The 20,145-nt window shown below is 58.0% G+C and overlaps 1 protein-coding gene and 1 long non-coding RNA gene across 4 annotated transcripts in view; one reads left to right on the forward strand and one right to left on the reverse strand.

Annotated features, from left to right (window-relative positions):
- The window catches only part of AGRN (agrin), a 39,334-nt gene that overhangs the window by 8,831 nt on the left and 10,358 nt on the right, over positions 1-20,145 (reverse strand). For 2 of the 3 annotated variants that reach the window (XM_069545925.1, XM_069545927.1), the window contains exons 3-18: positions 9,499-9,546; positions 5,816-6,031; positions 5,299-5,523; positions 4,882-5,106; positions 4,490-4,696; positions 3,210-3,428; positions 2,941-3,135; positions 2,649-2,849; positions 2,418-2,566; positions 2,226-2,331; positions 1,410-1,526; positions 1,159-1,323; positions 860-1,003; positions 629-753; positions 448-553; positions 23-355 (exon numbers count right to left, since the gene is read on the reverse strand). In XM_069545925.1, the coding sequence (XP_069402026.1) occupies positions 23-355; positions 448-553; positions 629-753; positions 860-1,003; positions 1,159-1,323; positions 1,410-1,526; positions 2,226-2,331; positions 2,418-2,566; positions 2,649-2,849; positions 2,941-3,135; positions 3,210-3,428; positions 4,490-4,696; positions 4,882-5,106; positions 5,299-5,523; positions 5,816-6,031; positions 9,499-9,546 (2,781 nt within the window). The remainder of the gene's footprint in view (positions 1-22; positions 356-447; positions 554-628; positions 754-859; positions 1,004-1,158; positions 1,324-1,409; positions 1,527-2,225; positions 2,332-2,417; positions 2,567-2,648; positions 2,850-2,940; positions 3,136-3,209; positions 3,429-4,489; positions 4,697-4,881; positions 5,107-5,298; positions 5,524-5,815; positions 6,032-9,498; positions 9,547-20,145) is intronic. The other variant, XM_069545926.1, reaches the window with a different exon arrangement.
- On the forward strand, positions 13,295-15,239 carry LOC138416595 (uncharacterized). Its single transcript, XR_011247764.1, has 3 exons — positions 13,295-13,392; positions 14,293-14,378; positions 14,523-15,239. It is a non-coding gene; the product is annotated as an uncharacterized lncRNA (long non-coding RNA).

The raw sequence follows: 20,145 nt of genomic DNA on the forward strand, positions 1-20,145 counted from the left end.
AGGTCCCAGAGCCCATGCTCACCTCCTGAGCCAGTCCCACTGGCCTCCAAGTCACCGCTCAGCTCCTCGTCACCGCTCCCATCAGCGCTGCCAGATTCGCCGAAGGCAGAGGTGACGAGGCTGGCTGCCGGGGAGGGGGCCATGGGAGGCATGGTCAGCACTGGCCTTGCGGTGGTCCTGGGGATGCTGGCCATGGTCCAAGGTTGTGATGAGGCTCGAGCAGTGGGCTGGCTGTGGCGGGTACTGCTGGGAGCCAGGGGCAAGGCGCTGGGGGGCAGCAATGGTGCCTTGTTCAGGTCAAGTGCTAAGGGGGCCACAGATGCGGATGTCTGATGCGGACCAGAAGTGATGCCTTCTGCAAGGAGAGGAGAACCCAGGTGGCAGGGCCCAGGGTCAGAGCACAGTCAGGCCTTCCTGGTCAGTCTAGGGCAGTGAGTAAGGCCTCACCCTGGCAGGGGCCGAAGCTCTGGATAGAGATCTCCAAGCCCTGGCGGCAGGCGATGGTCCTCAGCTGGCACTCATTGCCATAAGTGACTCCATCTGACCCACAGACCTGAGGCACAGGGCAAAGATGTAGAGGGTAGGGCCCGCCCCACTCCTGCCACCCTCCACATTCCCCATCCCTCACCTTGGTAGCATCAGCCGCTGGACAGGTGGGTGTTGGGCACACGCAGTGGGCAGAGCCAGCCTCCTCCACACAGGATGCCCCAAACTCACAAAGCATCTCAGCACAAGTCGTGGGTTGCGAAGAGTCTGGAGCACAGACACAGGAGAGTCCACTGGCTCAGGAGGCCCCATCCCTATGACAGATCTACCCCCTAGCAGAGGGGCCTGGGGCAGTGCCAGATCTGGTCCTCACCTGTTTCACAGCCAGCAGGGCCCAGAGCACGGCCATCTGGACACTGCCCACACTTGGGCCCGGCCACCCCAGGCTTACAGGAGCATAGCCCAGTCATCTGCTCACAGTCGTCCCGCACGGCGCCCCGGGGGTCACAGCTGCAGGCTGGGAGGCAGGGGAAGGAGGCTGAGGTCTGTGCTGGCTTCTCCATGGGCTCCGGAGCTTGACCCAGCTCCTGCCAGGTGGGACAAGGGACACAGGGACAGGGTGGACAGGCAGGAGCATTCAGCTAGGGACTGACCATGGGCCCTGTCACTCACGGGTACAGCCGCTCCGGCCATCAGTGACGATACCACGGAAGTTCCAGAAGCCAGGCTCACAGCGGTCACACTTGAGGCCCCCCACACCCGGGCGGCAGGAGCACTGGCCTGTGACTGGGTCACAGGTGCCGCCATAGGAGCCGTGTGGGTTACACTGGCATGAGCCTGCAAGGCCAGGACAAGACAGCGTCACTGCAGTCAGGTGCATGGCTCTGCGTGGCTGTGGGTCAGGGCTGAGCTCGGGTACTCACTGGGGCAGCCAGCCAGGCCCACACCCTGGGCAACAGTGATGTTGTCCTGGCAGCAACCGTAGGGGGTCTGAGCACAGTGCAGGGGAATCGCAGGTGGCAATGGGGCCAAAGTGGGGCCTGCAGGGAGGGGCGGGGGTTAGGGGCTAGGCAGGACTGGATGCCCAACCTGGGTGTGATCACTCTGCCTCAACCTCCCCAGCCATCACCACTCAGCCCTCCTGATGCCAGTTCCCACTGGGGCCTCTGGACTGCAGCTCAGGTCACAGGTGAGAACCTCATACAACACAAGAAAGAGAATATCTATACGCAAAGGACCAGCAATACATGACACCACAGATTCTGGATGTGAAGCCCTGTGTACACGTGTACAACCAGAGCCATACTCAGATTAGTGAGCCTTTGCAAGGCGGCAGGACACACACCCAGCACATCCCCTGTACGCAGACACACACAGGAGCACTTGTGCATGCATAAAGACATGACTGCTGGTCACCATCGGTCTCCTCCCACGAGAGAAAGAGCCTAATGGGTGCGCTTCACTGGTTCACTGCTGCCCTCACACACAGTAGGTGTTCAGCAAACACCTGCTGAGCAGTAGGCACACACATCCACACACCACAGTTGCATGAATACAGATATGCACCAAAACTGTACACTTCAAACACAACACACATGTTCACACACACCCACCCCAGCACACACACAGCAACTTTAAACAATACAGACTCCCACTTCCCTCATACCCATGGGCACATGTACCTTTAAGCATGCACACATGGCCCACATGCAGCCGAACATGCCCACAAACTCACTCACCACGGCAGGCTCCCTGGGCCACGACATACAGCTCTGGCTGTGATTCACACCTGGCCTTCTTCAGCTCACATTCGGTGCGGTAGGTGACTCCATCCGAGCCACACACCTGAAGGAAGGGCATCAGGGCAGGTGTGGGCGGCCATGGCCCCTGCCTCACTGCCCAATTAGAGCCGGGTTGCGGGGGATGCTCACCGGGCTCCTCAGTACGCCCTGGCAGCTGAAGCCGCAGACGCATGGCCCATCCTCCGAGTCCTCATCCCAGATGCCACCTCGCTGCCGGCACAGTTCAGGCTCACACTCGCCGTCCTCTCCCGAACCTGAGCCTCCGGAGCCACACTCAGCTATGGGGAGGAGGCCAGGTCACCTTGGGGTCCTGGCCTAGGCTGGCACACACCAGCCCACCTCAGCTGCCCACCAGCGTACCTTGCTCACACGGCCCCACCCGGGCTTCCTCGATCTGTGTCTGCTGCTGACAGGCAGCCTCACGGAGCTCACATGAACTGCCGTAGGTCACGCCATCACTGCCACACACGGGGCCGGGTGGAGGGCGCTCACACCGGGGACACACGCACTGCCCCGCTGAGCACACAGCCCCAAAGGCACACACTGTATCTCCACAGGTCTCTAGAGAAGGTGGAGCCAGAAGGGGGTCAGTGGATATCGGTTGAAGGACGCTCGGGACCACAACCCACCAAGTGTACCCAGCTTCACTCACGGCAGGGACTGGCTGAGGCCACGTGCAGACTGATCTGACGTGTGCAGGCGTGGACGTGTAGTTCACATTCATTGGCATATGTGCGCCCGTCAGAGCCACACACAGGCTGGGCTGAGGCCACACATTCGGAGGGGCACACACAGCGCCCAGTCTCAGCTTCACACAGGGCTCCAAAGCGGCACTGCCCACAGCGGTCTGGGGAGAAGACTCCATCACCATGGTGACAGAGATGGCCTCCCCACAACCAGGCCCACTTATCCACCACTGACCACAGGGTCCTCGGCGAGCCACTCGGATCTCCCGCCTAAGGGCACAGGCTGAAGCTTCCAGTTCGCACACACTGCCATACGTGACGCCATCACTGCCACACACAGGGTCATAGACGCCTGAACACACCTGGTGACATGCACACTCGGCTTCCCCATTCTTCACAGTACACGTCGCCCCAAATGGACACTGCACCCCACGGCATGGGGATGGGGGCTGGTCTGGGGAGAACATGGGCACTCAGCAAGGTCTCCACCTGCTCTCCTAGGCAATGCACAAAGCCCCTAGCCCCAGGCAGCAGACCCCCACCCAGGGTGGGGATGGTGGAGGAAGAGTGGACCAGGAGAAGGACCAGATGCACAGGACACAGCAGAGAAAGGGACAGACACAGGAGAGACATGGACAGGGACACAGACCCAAACGGCCCTGGGCCCCTGTATGAGTGTGGGATGGGGCTGCCCTCTAGCACAGGATTTCTTGACTGACTTCAGAGGGGTATGGGAGGGCCAGGTTTACTCGCCCACTTAGGCCACTGGCCCTTGACACAGCCCTGGGACTCATGCATGTGCGGGGGGGGGGTCTCTCTGTGGGTGGAGGAGTCTGTAACCCAGAGCCACACCCAGGGCCACACGGGGGAGGAGGTGTCTGTCCACTTGCTCTGAGGACCACAAGGCCAGGCAGCAGCGAGCCACCCCCCCCCTGCCGCGCGGGGGGCAGACCTCGGGCTGTGGGCTCCTGGCGGCAGGCGCGGTACCTCATCCTGCCAGCAGGTCAGGCTGGAAGACACAAGAGGTGGAGCCAAGAGGGAAGGGAGGGCAGAGGAGAGGATACAGACGCAGAAAGAGAGACCAGAAAGATGGACAGACCAACTGACGGGGACGGAGTGAGAGGTGGGCAGAGCCCCAGTGCACACAGGACACGCTGTCTCTGCCCATTCCGGGCCCACTGAAGTTCCGCTGAGACTCTGCTTCTAATGTGGCTGTGTGTCCCAAGAGCGTGCGACCCAGAAGACCTGAGAGCTGCCAGGCAGGTACCCAGGACCTTGCCCACAGACACCAGCCTTGGACCCAACATCCCCCCAGGCGCTGCAGCCAACTTCCTGACAGATCCCACCCCCAGAGCCCACCGACAGACAAAAGCCCTGCCAGCCCTCCTCATAGTGACCAGCTCTTGCCCTCAGCCCAGGAGGAGCATGATTCAGCATGGAGATGGCATGTGATGACAGGCAGCGTGGACCGCCGGACCAGCCTGCTCCCGGCACGGAGCCCACCCGCATGCTCACCACACGGGCCCTGGTGCTTCATGGGGATGCTACGTTGCTGCTGACACTCGGCCTGCTGGCGCCAGCAGTCATTGTCATACGTGTGCCCGTCATGGGCACACACAGGTCTGTAGGCCCCGTCACAGACGACGCGGTCACAGGAACAGCGGGGGCGGCCTCGGCGGGACAGGCAGACGGCATTGAATCTGCACGGCTCCGGGCACTGGTCTGGGGGACCAGGGAGATCAGAAGAGTCAGAGAACCACAACAGACCTCCTTGGGATGGGTAGGGGCTCCATGGGTACATGGGGTGATGACTGGGGACCCAGGAGACCTGAGGGGAAGGTGGGGATGAGTAGGTCCCTAGGTCATGCAGAGTCCCAGGAAGGGGCCCTCCCCCAGGAGCCGCCCACCTTGAGGCTGGCACTGGCCAGAGCGCACTTTCTGCAGGAGGAGGCCTCGAGCAGCCCCTGTTCGGCCCATGACGCAGTCATTATCGTAAGTAACCCCGTCGTCCCCACACACGGGTGTCCCACGGGGAGGGCAGCTCTCTGGTCGCAGGAGCATCTCCGGCTGCCGCGTGCGCGGGTTCACACGGCAGGTACGGCTCAGGTCACTGAGGGAGCCCTGGCAGGGGTCTGGGGGCAGGAAGATGGAGGTCAGGGCACTGCCAGTTGTGTGCCACACTGAGCAGGAGTCTGGGGGCAGGAAGATGGAGGTCAGGGCACTGCCAGTTGTGTGCACACACTGAGGAAGATGGAGGTCAGGGCACTGCCAGTTGTGTGCACACACTGAGGGAGGTCGGGCTACACACGCAGGGCAGCGCTCACCGCAAGGACCGTCGAACTTCTTGAAGACGTTCTCTTGGTGGGCACAGGCTTGGCGCAAGAGCTGGCACTCACTGGGGTAGTCACTGCCGTCGCTGCCGCACACAGGGCGTTCCGGGGCCCCCAGGCACGTGGCAGGGCACAAGCACGTAGCTGTCAGTCCATCCGCAGAGGGCACACAGGTGCTGCCAAAGCTGCAGGTGACATTGGAGCAGGGGTCCCGGGTCCCTGTGGGCAGAGCAAGGTGGGCCAGCGGCCCTCCGTACATTGGCCAGTGGCCCTCCGCATACCCGCTCATCTCAGGCCCCACCCAGCCTTTCGCAACCCTTCACCGCAGGCCGCACCCCAATCCCCACAGGCCCCGCCCCTGCCCAGCCCTTTGCAACCCCCCTCACCGCAGGCCCCGGCCCCATCCCCACAGGCCCCGCCCCCCACCCCCCCTACCACCCCCACCCCCGCTTTCCCCTCACCGCGGGAACTGCTCCTACATTCCCTCCACCGCAGGGCCCCGCCCACTCACCGCAGGGCCCGCGGCGCAGCAGGCGGATGCGCCTCTGCTGGCTGCACTGCGCCCGCTGCAGCTCGCACTCGTTGCTGTAGGTGGAGGCATCCGAGCCGCACACGGGCGCCACCACGCTGGGGCAGGCGCTCTTCTTGCACACGCAGGAGGCTCGGCCCGGCTCGTCTGTGCTGGGCTCGCAGACAGCGCCAAAGCCACACAGCATTCCTCGGCACGCTGTGTGTGGGGTGGAAGATGCAACGGGTGCCTGGCCTCTGCCATCTCCAGGCCTCCAGTCACCACGCACACGGACCAATGTCTGCACACCTGCCCAGACCTTGCATATGCGTGCCCACCCATGTTCGTGCTAGTGCTCACAGGAACCCTGGTGTGCCCATGTAGCCAGGGCCTCAAGCCTCCCCCTCTCAACAATTCCCCCTCCCCCGCCCCGCAGAGCTCTCCCACCAGAGCCTTCTCTGCTCAACTGTGGAAGGGCATCGCATCTGCTCCTGACCCAGTCCCCACACAGAGAGCAGACAGCCCCCAGGCCAACTCTGTCACAGGGAATCAGTGCCTTCTCATCAAAACGGAAGCCCCTCATCCAACTGTGACCTACTCCTCAGAGCCTGGCCCTCCCTACCACATCCCTGGGAACTGCTCCAGTGACCACCCCCACACCTGGCCCTTGTCACTTCCCCAGGGACCACCTCCCCTGCCTTTCAGGGTCAGGCCTGATGTCACTCAGCTGTAGGACAGGGGGTGGGAGTATCTGAGGTTGGTCGCATGCTCCACCCTGGCCCAGTGCCTTGCCTGCTCCAGGGCTCCTTGACTCTTCTCACTTCTTCTTCCTCCTGCTTCTCTAGAGGCCTCCCCTCTCCTCAGGCCTGTCCCCACTTGAGCCCTTCTCTGCCCACTTCCCCATGTTCCATGCCCCCCAGCCAGCATTCCCCAGGGGCATGCTCTGCTGTGGCTCCTAGCCCGCCCACCCTCCTAGGCCTCCTAGCTGCTATCTTTCCCTGGGGCCCGTTGTACTCACCCACCTCATCCTTCCCCACCTGTCCTCCTGAGCCCCCAACTCAGGTCCTGCCGCCCCACATCACACTCAGCATGACCTCCTCAGGGACCCAAGCCTACACAAGGCTTTGCAGACCCCTTCTCTTCTGTAAACACTTTATCACTTTTTGGGGGGCTGTGCAGGATGCAGGATCTTAGTTCCCTAACCAGGGATCGAACCCGTGCCACCTGCTTTGGGAGCTCAGAGTCAACTACTGGACCACCTGGAAATCCCTTCTTAAAACATTTTAATTCCTGACTTTGTAGTGTTGCCAGTGCACATCCTCTCACTGAGCTACAAAGCCATCAGGACAATCCCTCCTGAGCAGTGTCAAAGCAGTGAAATCCTCAGGACTCCTGGCCAGGATGACACCCCGCAGGCAGGGTAGGCCCATTACTGGTTGCAGCTGTCTGGATCTAATAAATGTTTAATTGGGTCCAGTTATCATTAATAAGTTATAGAGAGCAGGGGTGCACCCCCTCGTCACTTCCCAGGGGACTCAGGAAGTGGGGCAAGAGGAAGTACCCTCAATTCCAAGGAGGGTGGAGCCACATAGGAAGCTGGAGCTGTCACCATAGCAACAGCCCACCTGGGCTCCTGTGTATTTGTCTGGGAGTCCCTGCCCCCACCGGACACAGGCTGAATGAACAGGGGCTGGAGGCAAGGGTGGGGTTAGCATGGATATCCCAGCCTGAAGTCCCTGCAACACCCCTGTCCTAACTCTACCTCATATGGGCAACCACCCAGATCCTTCATTGGATCCTGGAGCCAGGATTCACTGGCCATGTGACTACGGGCAAGTTATCACCTGGCCAAACCTCAGGATCTCCTCCCAGGAATGGAGACAATAAACCTATCCCCCCCACCCGGGTTGTTGTGAGGCTAAATAGGCCAATACTTGCAAAGGCTCACAGAGGCCCAGGATGCCACTGTGTGTGGGTCAACCCCCTGAGGACCACAGCTGTAAGAGCTCCCAGCACGTCAGCCGCTCCTCTGTCCAGGCACACTACTGTGTCCACTCTGACCCCTCCTTTCACTTTCCATCTCAACCATCTCCTCTCTCCCCTCAGCACTTCCTTTTACCTTCAGCCCTCTCTTGCCCAAGGCCCTGGGGATCCCTAGGCCAAATCCATGGGCATTTCCTCTGGCTGGCTGGCTGCTTTATTTGGCTTCAACTAGACCTGCTGATCAAGGTCTTCTCCAGGGTCCTGACCCCATGGCTGAGGACCTGGTCACCTCACTGTACCACAGGCTCCCTTCTCAACTGCTCTGTGTCTGTGCCCTTGGGCTCAAGCCTCACTCTCCCTCTGGTCACCCTGGTTCAGCCAGATACCACTCAAGGTCCCAGCCCCTGGGCCAAGGACACTTGCTTCTGTATGACCACTAGGTTCCTCGTCCTCCAACACCTTCATCCTCATAATGTAAACTGCCTCTTCTTAGGGCAGGAGGAGTGCCCAGAGACCTGCAGGCAGCGTGGCCCTTAAGGGTCACCTCTGGGGCTTGGCCTCCTGCAGGAGCCTCACTCTCTGCTTGCCCAAGGCCCCCCTCACAACATGCAATGCTGGAGGCGGCAGTGGCTTTTTATAGCCTCTGGTTAGAGTGGGTATATTTAACTCTCTCCCCACACTTGGGTAGGTTGGAGGATGGAGCTGTTGCCCTGAGCCCTGCCTGTGGCCGAGAATGTGCAGTGTGTGTGCCTAGGAGGAATGACGATGGTCATGGGGGTGGGGCGAAGGTAGCTGTCCCCAAACGTGTGACGAGTTCAGAATGAGTTCAGAATGCAGGTGTGGGGCCCGCGTAGAAGGCTGTGGGGAGGGGCAGTGCATGTGTGAAAGCAAAGAGACATGACAGGTGAGACATGGCAGGCCTTGGGGCTTGAGGAGAGGAGACTGAGGATAACTGGGACAGAGGGTGCTTAAATCCAACCAGCTCCAGGCCTCTTGCCCACAGATTATGGGAGACAGTCCTGGGCCCAAACTCCCTGTCCAGTGCAGCCCTGCCCCTTCCCATAGCTCATCCCATTATGGATGGCCCTCTGTGTGTGTACTTTGGGGGACCTGGGCAGCTGCCTGCCCAGCAGGGTTCCCAGGCACTGAAAGCAAACTTGGGAACGCCCCTGTCTCCCAAGAGGACGGCATCCACCCCTGCCCTCCTGCAGCAATGACAGCGTCCTCTCCTCTGCTCTCACATTAGCTTAATTACAGCAGCCTGCACAGCAGGAGGCACCCAGGGGGCTGGGACCCAGCCCACAAAACAGGGCAAAAAGGCCAGGCCCAGCCTGCTCAGTCTGGGGACAGACCCCCGTATCTCTCCTCAGACAGCTGTCACTGGTCCTGCTGAGACCCTCCCCCTGAGTCCCCAGCCCCCAACCCCTCTGTTCACATCTTGTCTCACAACCTGGGGGCTCCAGTCCCAAATTTCAGGCCAAGATGCAGCCAGGCCCAGGGATTCCAGACTCCACGTTCCTTTTGTTGTCCACTACTATGGACTCCTCAGGTTTCCTCCTCCAGGCTCCTCTGCTCCAGATATTCCTAACACATCTCATGTGCACACCCCAAGGATGGCTCCTGACTCCCCCCTCACGAGTGCCACTGCCCATCCAGGCACAGAGTTCCAAGTTCAGTCTGTCACTAGGTGAACCCCTACTCACCATCCGGAGGTGTTGGGGGCACTGGCGTGAAGTGGGTCCCAGGTTTGTCTGGAAAAAAACACAAATCTCAAGTTAGCTCCCCCTGAGCTGATCCTTCCCTAGCCTGTTCCATTGTCCAACCTGGAGGTTGTCACCTTTGCCTGTACACATCCCTCCCCTGGCTCTACTCAGAGCCATGAAGACCAGCCAAGGCCTGGCAGTAGACAAAGACAGAGGCCTTGGCTCTTCTCTGCCCCTCTAGCTGTATCATCCTGGCCTGACACCTGTCAGGAAGGCCCAGTGGCAGAGGTGTAGGCACCATCTATTCCTTAGATGAGCCCCAAGCCCTTCCAAAGCCCCTATTCCCAATGTAACCAGCTGCCCCAACTCCCCAGATCCCAAAGAAAGTTGTCAATGCAGCTCAGGATGAGAGCTGGCCACCATCCTCCCACCTGTCCACCCAGCCCATGGACAGGCTTTTGGGGACTCAGGCATTCAGAGAACAACCCATGGTGTTCCAAGAAGATGCAGCTAATGGCCTCTCTGTAACTCTGCCTGTTCCCTAATCTTTTGGCTGAGGCAGGGGACCTCAGCCAGCAGAGGCAGGGTCACTTGGGTCCAAGAGGCAGTCACACCCACAGACACATACAGTTGTTGAGGAAGAGTAGCACCGCGAAGCCAAGCGTGGCCGTGGCCAGGAGGATCAAGCAGACATTACAGGGGATCATGAAATACCGCACCAGGACGGAGACCCTGCGCCGCTGCCGGCGGTCCCGCTCCAGCAGCAGTGGAGGCATGACCCAGGCTCCTCAGCCCCCACTCTTGAGGTGTGGGGCTTCTCACGGGGTGCCCTTGGGCCTCTTCCGTGCCACTCTCTCCATTCTTGGACCCCTGGGGCAGTTGACAGCCGCTCTATTCTCAAAGCTCAGCTCTAGTCACAGCCAGGGAGTGGGAAGCACCAGCCCCCTCCACAGCCCTTGAGGCTTATAATGGATGTGCAGAATTCTCCTGGAGCAGAAATCCCAAAATTGGACTCGGAGGAACAACCAAGGGCCAGCACCACCCCTGCTGTCCACACCGGTCAGGGCCTGGGCCAGAGGCTCCGGCAGCTCTCGGCCGGGGTCCAGCTGTGCTCAGTCTTCCCGGAGCCAGCCTCGGTAGTCCCACAGCCCCGGATCCTGCCCGCCCGGCAGCCTGGGAGAGGCTGGTCCGAGGGGGACTTGCGGCGATCGGCGGGGCGGCGGGTCCCAGCTGCTCAGTCCCGGGCAGAGGCGGGAGCGGCGACGGCAGCGAGCGGGAGGAGCGAGCGCGCGTCCGGAGAGAAGAAAGAGCCGGCTGCCGAGGGCCGCGCCCGCTGGCCGCGCCCGCTCCCCGCGCCCAGGACGGGGCTGAGGCGGTGAGTGAGGGGCGAGGGGCGCCGCTGAGCGAGGGCGAGGAGCAGAGACAAAGGAAGACGCCTCCGGGGACCCCAGCGTCCGTGGGGAGTCACGGCTTGCGCCGCAAGGATGGGGCGGATGAGGACTGGAAGGCGGCGGCACAAAAGGGAACGCATGGGCTGGGGGTGCTGGGGGGCGGCTGTGGGAGCCGAGGCTGGAAAGGAGCAGGGTCCGGGGAGGGCGCAGAGGTAGGGCGCTGAGGCTAGGGAGGGTGCAGGGTCTGCCTGGGGAGCCGGGGTCGGGGTGGGAGATGAAGGGGAGCGGTGGCTGGAGCTGGAGACGCAGGTGTGGGGGTGGGGTGGGGGGCTGCAGAGAGGGTGAGAGTAGGTGGGCGAGAGTGGGGCGGGACAGGGACGGGTTCCCTCCCGCTCCCAACCGGTTGGGCTGTCTTGTGCGTGTGAGCGACGGCGCGGCGGAGGGTCTGAGTCCCCGCAGCGGGGCTCGGCCTGCACCAAAGACCCGGTTCTGGGCTGCAGGCTGCGTGTCACCGCGTGTGCGTGTCAATATCTCTGCTTCTGCCGGCCCCACCCTGGTACTGTGGGGGTAGCACTTCCAAGTGCATATACACAGGTGGGATCTGGGCTGGGTTCAATTCAGAGAGTGGGCCACCCCTCCCTAGGAACTGACATCAGCATCTCAAATTATCCCCGCACTCCCAACTCGCGTCCGCATGGAGAGAGGATCATGCAAATGAGTCCCATGTAAATAAGCGTTATGCAAATAGTCGGGGCTCCAAGCCCGGTCCGCAGGCCCGGAACGCCCCCCAGAGGCCGTCCGGGAAAGTCGGGACCGTGACGTCACAGCGGGCCAGGACGCGCAGCCCACCTGGCACTCGCGTCCTCCCCACCACGTGTCCAGCTGCCTCACGAACACTTCCCTGGAGTTCTCACACACACACCCCGCTCACCCCCTCCTCGTCAGGTGGGCTCTTCATGCCTCCCAACCTTCCTCGGCTGGGACAACCACCTGCCAGCCAGCTCTCAGTTCTGTCAGGTCCATCTCCTTGAACTCCTTTCCGTCCCAAGGCCCGGCACACTGCTGCCAAATCCCAGCGGGATCAGCCCACCCTGTCCGGGTGCCCCATCACCCACGGCAGAGAAGCCCTGGAACCTAGGGTTCTACCGAAACTTGTAGGAAAAGCCAATACACAAAGTGGGACAATGCACCCAGAGCAGCAGTCAGGCTACTTGGAGACCCTGCCCTTGGCTATCCTCACTCTCTCCTCAGAGGAGCCTCCCACCCTTTCACCTCACCCTGGCACTGCCCACACCACACTGATACTGGCGGTGCCCCAGACTGGGAGCACCCAGGGCAGGGTCTGACTTTTTATCTCCTCCAGGCAGGGCTTGGCCCAGAGCCCAGAACATGGTGTGGTGAGTTCAGGCAGTGACACATTTCCCGTTTACTTTTCACTGCAGCCCCCCTAGGACTGCAATCTGATCCTTTGATTTGGGGAGGGGTCCAGTCAGTGCTAGGAGTTAAACCATGGACTTGCCCACTGGACACATGCCTGCACAGGAGCCCTGTTTGCTGCTGCCACTGCAGCTGTGGAGCATCATGGGTGGGCCATGGGAGGGAACCAGAATGTGGGAGGGGTAAGGCCTGGGATCTGGGGGAAGCCTCCCCCAGGCCGAGAGCCTGGAATCTGCCCGCAAATGGGCTGGCCTTAGATGCTCCCATGGCGGTGGTGCTGGGTGCCCTGTCGGGCTTGGCCTGGGGTAAAGGCAACCGCATGCAGCCTGGTGTCTTTCAGCTCCAGTCTGAGCCCCCACGGGGGTTGGATGCCTTCAGAGAGACAAAGGGCCATTGAGGCCTCAGATCCAGTCAAGGGGGAGGAGGGCTCAGGCTACTCCGGCTATTTTAGGATCTCCAGACTCAAAGTCATTCAGCCTTGACCAGCCCACGCAGGCTCAGGTCCCAGGAAGAGAGGATGAACCAAGCCAAGAATCAGACCCCCTCTAGGCTTAAACACAGCAACATGCTAGTGCTCACATGCTACACACACACTCCATGTTCCAGGTCTCCCATATGCAGACATATGTACAACCACTCACTCAAGTCTGCACAGGCACCGTGCAGTCACACACACACCTGCGTGCATACACACTGCACACCTTCATGCAATGCAAAACTTGCCCCTCATCCACACAGCACACATCGGGTGTGCCCCCACATACACGCGTGTAGTTGGGCCCCTCCAGACGCTCCCCTGGCCCTGAGAGGAAGATGGGGAACGAAGTCCAGAGAGAATAGAAAGTCCTACCTACTGGCCTCCCTCTGATCCCTTTCACTCCGTAGGGGAGGGGCCGGCGCGCTCCAAAAGGATGGGGTGGGAGTGGGGCGGCACCGCCCTCCCAGCGGCAGGCACACTCCACGCATGCGCACACACCTTTGCTGTGGGGACCTCCACCAGTCTCCATTCCTGAGCCCTTGAGGGTACCCCGTTAGTGTGTAAAGTGCATCGAACAGTCGCGTGCAGGTATGTGGCCTCCAGCCACAGGTGTCTGGCCGCCCTGGTGGGGGAGGGGAAGAGGACGGGACAGGGCGGCTCCTTCCCCCAGCCTCCTAGAGTCGGGTCTCAGGGCCATCCCCTCCCCCTCGGCCTCAGCAGACAATGGGCGTTTCACAGCGGGACGTCGCTGCTGGACTCAGGCCAGCCGCTGGGAAAGAGGCGGCGTCCAGCCCGGCCCGATCGCCCCCTCAGGTGAGGCTAAGGCCGGGAGGCGCCCATTTGAGTTCGCGGGCTGTGTGCCCGCCCACGAGCCCCCAGGCAGGGCCCACACTGCTGGTTACCCCGCGCTGTCGGGAGGTGGCATTAAGTGAGAGCTTGTGGAAGAGTTGGGGCTGGTTCGCAAGGCAGCGGCCGCTGACCCCGGCACCTCTCCTCCTTCATTACTCAGCATTCATCCTGCCCAGGCCCGGCCAAGCTCCTCCGGGGGTGGGCTCAGTGCAGGAGGCAGGTGCCGAGTCAGGTCAGCTCTCTGCCCCTGGGAGGTTACTCTGTAGCTGAGATTGCCCTAGATCACAGCATCTACCTGGGGAATATCTGTACGGAGACCCGAAGGACGGGGTCGAGGGATTTGCACATGCAGACAGAGCCAACTACAGAGGCCCAGTAAAAACAAGCTCAGGAGACTGCACGAGACCAGGAGAAGCCAGCCCAGTGAGGCCTCAGGGAAACAAAGGCCAAGGCTAGACCAGTAGGCCTGGGGAACCCAGGGCTGGGACGCCTGCCACGACAGGCTTCAACCACCAGGGGGCGCCAGCCGAACAGAGTGGGTAGTAGACACCTGGAGAAAAGGTAGAGCCCACCAGGCTCCTCCATCCATTGGATTCTCCAGGCAAGGGTACTGGAGTGGGTTGCCATTTCCTTCTGCAGGGGATCTTCCCAACCCAGGGATCGAACCCAGGACTGCCGCATTGTAGGCAGATGCTTTACCGTCTGAGCCACCAGGGAAATCAAAGGTAGCGCAAATGTCCCCAACCTTTTTGGTACCAGGGACCAGTTTCGTGGAAGACAGTTTTTCCACTGAATTGGGAGTTGGGTGGGGAGAGGTTTGGGGATGATTCAAATGCATTACATTTATTATGCCGCCACTGATCTTACAGGAGGCAGAGCTCAGCTGGTAATGCCAAAATGGGGAGCAGCTGTAAACACAGATGAAGTTTTGCTTGTTCACCAGCACTCCAGCCCCTCACCTCTTGCTGTGTGGTCTGGATCCTAACAGGCCACCGACCAGAAGCGGTCCATGGCCCGGGAGTTGGGGACCCGTGAGGTAGGGGATGGGGTGGAGGTAGCTGATCCATACCTTCTGTCCCTCCCCTCTAGGACAGCCCCAAATCCACGTCTTTCAGCCAGGTCCTGCCCAGGTCTAGGAGGAAACAGAAAGCTGGAGGAGCCAGGGTGGCACCCAGGTGTGGTCAGTGCCAGTGAGTCAGGAGACCCTGTGTTCCTGCTGAGGGCCACAGGCAGGCCAAGAGAGATGCACAGTCCAGCACAAAGGTCTGAGCTGGGGGGCGGTGCTTCTTGGAGGTATTGACCAGCTGGATGTCAAGATGAAGAGGAGTGACAGACAGACACCTATTGGTGAAGGAGGAAACAGACAGAACAGGCTCCATCTTGAAAGCAGGACTCCATCTTGGGCTGGACTGTGGACTTTGAGCTCTATGCCCAGTATCTATGGAAACGACATACCAACTGGAAAACCAGACCCCCAGGTGGAAGAGCCCCAGGGCTCGTTCCTAGAGAGTCTGTTACCTAAAAGAATACCCTAATTATCTGTGTAACCAAATAAAATAATAAATTCTATTATGCTTATTGGGATATGCCACAGGCCTATTGATAATTGTCCACTGTTAACTACCTAGGCTTAAGGCATATGAATCATGGGTTAACTTTGACTGTATCTTTCTTTTCCTTTGTTCAGACTAGTTTCAGGGAATTTGGGGAGGTGGGTTTGGGCACATACACTTAGGGTATACAGTGAAGTCGCTCAGTCGTGTCCGACTCTTTGCGACCCCGTGGACTGTAGCCTACCAGGCTCCTCCCTCCATGGGATTCTCCAGGCAAGAGAACTGGAGTGGGTTGCCATTTCCTTCTCCAAGGGATCTTCCCGACTCAGGGTATATAAGGTTTTCAGAAAAACTGGTCAGGGTCCTTGACTAAGAGGAGACTCTGCCTTGGGCCCGACGGTGTAACAAACTGCACTCCACTATCTGCATTGTCCTTCTGAGTGAGTTTGTTTCCCAGAACGCATGGCTACAACATTTGGTGCACTGGCCGAGAAACTCCTCACTTTGAGGAGACAAGTCCCATTTGAGACTACCCCGAGGCCTTGTGGCTCAAATCTTCTAGAGGGGGAAGGCGCCTCGCCCTTCTGGAAGGATTCTGCTTCTCAACACCCAGATCTTTCATGTTAGCAGGTAGTGGATGGCAGCAGGGGAACTAAGCGCTCAGGTGAGGAGGAACCCACCTGGCAGGGTGGAACAGGGGGCCTGATCACCCCCCTGGGAGGGACTAGAAGGGGCACAGACCCACAGAAGCCTGAAATAGGAAGGTGGCAACGATTGCTTGGTACACAGGTTGACGAGTGTGTTAGGGCTTAGGAAGGAAACTTGTGAAGGTCATTTAGGAGGTGGTGTCCACGCCATCTTGGGGAAAATTATTACCAAGCCAACTGCCAGGGGATTTTTAGGAGAAGACACTTGGTTTTGTATGCTCGTATTCTGCCCTCCCCAAGGAGGTGTCCCATCTGCTATGAAATTCTTGCTGCTGCTGCTGCTAAGTCGCTTCAGTCGTGTCCGACTCTGTGCGACCCCCTCGGAATTGTCAGGCTAGGAGGGGGATACATAAGTGAGTACGAATTGGCTTTTCCGGAGACGGCCTGGGACGTGGGATATTTAACCCATCTGTATTTTCATCTGTACTTGATCAAGCCCACCAAGGCAGAATGGACTTTGAAAGTTAAGGGAGAAACAGTCTTAGATCACATAGTGTTCTCGTTAGGCTGTGCTGACCAGCAGGTGAAGACACGCTGATCCCCTTTCTCCCCCTGGGATCTCACCCCAATTAGGAAGGAGGCAGAATGGCAATTTAAATGTCATTGAGTGGAAATATCAGAAGTACACAGGAAGTACATAGTACTACTAAGAACTTTGTAGACAGGACGAAAGGAAAAGTAGAAGGTCCGAGAAGGTAAGCAAGATGGGGGGAAGTGAATCTAAGGCAACTGTGTTGGAGTGCATGATTAAAAATTTAAAGAAGGGATGTGGAGGAGACTGGCCACCTCATGTGAAGAGTTGACTCACTGGAAAAAAGACTCTGATGCTGGGAGGGATTAGGGGCAGGAGGAGAAGGGGATGACAGAGGATGAGATGGCTGGATGGCATCACCGACTCGATGGACATGAATTTGAGTGAACTCCGGGAGTTGGTGATGGACAGGGAGGCCTGGCGTGCTGCAATTCATGGGGTCGCAAAGAGTTGGACACGACTGAGCAACTGAACTGAACTGAACTGGGTGAAGATGAAGCCTAACCGCCTCCACATACTCTGTGAGGTTGAATGGCCGCCTGTGGGAGTAGGATGGCCACCAGATAACACCATGAACTTAAAAATAGTGGAAGTAGTCTATACAGTAGTCACAGATTGAGGACAGGACACCTCAGTCACTATGCAGAGCCAGGACACCTGGATCAATATCCATATATTGACTCATGGCTAGGGTTAGCTCAAGACCCTCCTACTTAGACAAGGTTCTGTATCCAGAAGGGAAAGGGGAAAATATTAATGGCACAAAAATTGACTGATGATAAAAAAGGAAATCATACAGGATTTGGACGGGGATGACCTGACCCCTCCTCCATACTGGATAATGACGGGCCTGCCTCCCAGTGCTCCACCAGGACCGGAGGCTGCCTTACTGCCCAATCCAGGGCCAGGTGAAGCTCCTGCAGCAGCCCCTGCTCTTCCACCAGCTCTCCAGGAGTTCGTAGAGCCGCCGTTTCGGCAGGCTCCAATCCCAGCAATGGAGACCTCTGGTCAATGCCCCCAGAATTCCACCTCAGCTGGACCTCCTAGATTGTATCCGGTGAGTACTGATGGGAAGGGGGAAGAAAACACAGCAATTAGCTAGAGGCTGTGCTCTGCCAAGGAACAGGGGGAAGAACCCCACTAAAGATGCCCCTCAGAGAGCTACGACAGCCTCCAGTTCAGGAAGAATGGGGCACTGCCATCAGCCCCCTGTAGCCTATTATTACCAGCCATTTTCCTCTACGGATATGTGAAACTGGCAGAGACATGCTCCACCTTACTCGGGGGAGCCACAAGCCATGATTAGGCTAATGGAGACTATTTTTCGAACCCACCGCCCTACATAGGATGACATAATCCAACTACTTGTCTCCCTTTTCAGCACTGAGGACACACACAGGATCCTAACTGAGAGCTAAAAATGGTTAAGAGAAATGGCACCTGAGGGTACTGCAAACCCACAGCGGTGGGCAGAGCTAGCCACCACCAATGAGAGGCCCAATGGAGACTGTAACACAGAGGAAGGCAGGGGCCACCTGGAGAGTTACCACGTTACTATTTTACAAGGTCTCAAGAGGGGGGCCCGAAAAGCTATGAGTATCCCAAAATCCTCCGAAGTGATTCAAACGGAAAGCGAATCACCCTCTGAGTTCTGTGAAAGACTATGCGAGGCCTATAGATTTTATATGCCAATAGACCCAGCCAGAGGCTGCTGGGTCTCAGATGGTGATAAATGCAGCCTTTGGTCTCTAGCCTACCCTGAAAATGTCAGATGGGGGGACACCAAGTGACTCATGAATTTTTATACATCCCTGAATGCCCAGTACCTTTGTTAGGAAGAGACTTGCTGTCTAAATTGGGGGCACAAGTGACCTTTCCCCCCACGAAAGACCCACTGTTCGAGTGGGCCCAACCACCTATTTTACTCTTCCTCTCAGTAACCCCTCAAGATGAATGGAGGTTGCACGATCTCCCAGAAGGGAAACTGGACAGGCTAAACAGTTGAGAGAGAAAGTTAACTCAACAAATTCCCTGAGGTCTGGGCGGAAGACAGCCCCCCCAGGCTTGCAAAACAAGTCCCACAGGTAACAGAACTCAAACCTGGTACAATTATGTCAGCACCCGCCTTGGGCCTGCCAGACCTTGCTCAGCCGTTTACTCTTTACATGACTGAAAAGGACAAGGTGGCTATAGGAGTGTTGTCCCAGACTATGGGGACATGGGACAGACCTGTGACTTATCTCTAATCAGCTGGACAATGTTGACACTGGGTGGCTGGGATGCTTACAGGCAGTTGCTGCAACTGTCTTACTGGTCCGGGAGGCAACCAAGCTGATTTGGTCCAAGATTTGTTCATAAAAGTCCCGCATGAAGTCAACACTCTCCTGTGAGGAGACCGCCATAAATGGCTGTCAACATCCCAGACTATGCAATACCTGGGACTATTATGTGAGAACCCCCATGTTACTACTGAGCCTTGTCAGGCCCTGAATCTGGCCACTCTTTCTTGTGGGAGAATGTGGGCCCTCACATGATTCCAAGGACATATGCCAGCAGCCCTGACTTAAGAGACCAGCCAATCCTGGACCCAGATTTGGTCCTGTGTACCAATGGCACCAGCCTGGTAAAACAAGGACAATGACTGTCAGGATATGAAATAGTCATGGAAGAAACCATCGTTGAGGCTCACTCTCTGCCATCACACTGGTCCGCTCAACAGGCCGAACTATATGCTCTAATCCAGGCCCTCCAGCTGTCAAAAGGTAAGAAGACAAACAGTTACACAGACTCCAAGTATGCTTTTGCCATACTACAGGGCCCTGTATAAGGAGAGAGGCCTTTGACAGCTAGTGAAAAAGATATTAAAAATAAGAAATTGAGACCCTATTAGATGCTGCCTGGGAACTAGAAAGGATTGCAGTCATACACTGCTGAGAACATCAAAAAGAGGATACCCCCCGGGCTCAGGGAACAGACTGGCAGATAAGACCACTGAATCAGCAGCCGAGGGCTTGGGGGTGACAAATGAAGCCCCTATTAAAGCTCTCATATTGGCGGAGCTACCTGAGCTAACACTAGACTCTCCAAAATACACTGAAGCCCAAAACCAACTAGCCAAAGCAGAAGGGGCCATCAAGACTGAAAAGGGATGGTGGGAATTGCCAAGTGGCAAATTATTGGTACCGGAGGAGCTGGCACCCACTCTGGTAAGCCAAACACACCAAGGGACCCATATAGGCCATGATAAACTGGAAGAGCTAATTTGAAACTATTTCTTGGTTCCCCACCTCTCTTCCCTATGCAGGACAAAATCTCAGAACTGCACTGCCTGCTGAGGTCAATGCTGCCTCTCGGCACAGACAGAAACCTCCAGGGATTCAGGTAAAAGGCACGCTGCCCTTTGAACACCTGGAAGTGGACTTCACTGAAATGAAACCTCACTGATACTACCATTACTTGCTGGTCATAGTATGTATGTTCTCAGGATGGGTAGAAGCTTTTCCTACCCGGACTGAAAGAGCATCAAAAGTAGCCTGTGCCTGCTTAGGGAAATAGTTCCCAGATTTGGATTTCCTACCAGCATTGGATCGGACAATGGCCCGGCTTTCGTAGCTGATTTAGTATAACAAGTAAGCAAAACTTTAAACATCAAGTGGAAATTACATACGGCATATAGGCCCCCGAGTTCTGGGATGGTGGA

This window comes from Ovis canadensis, chromosome 12 (genome assembly GCF_042477335.2).
Source record: "Ovis canadensis isolate MfBH-ARS-UI-01 breed Bighorn chromosome 12, ARS-UI_OviCan_v2, whole genome shotgun sequence".
Classification (NCBI taxonomy): domain Eukaryota; kingdom Metazoa; phylum Chordata; class Mammalia; order Artiodactyla; family Bovidae; genus Ovis; species Ovis canadensis.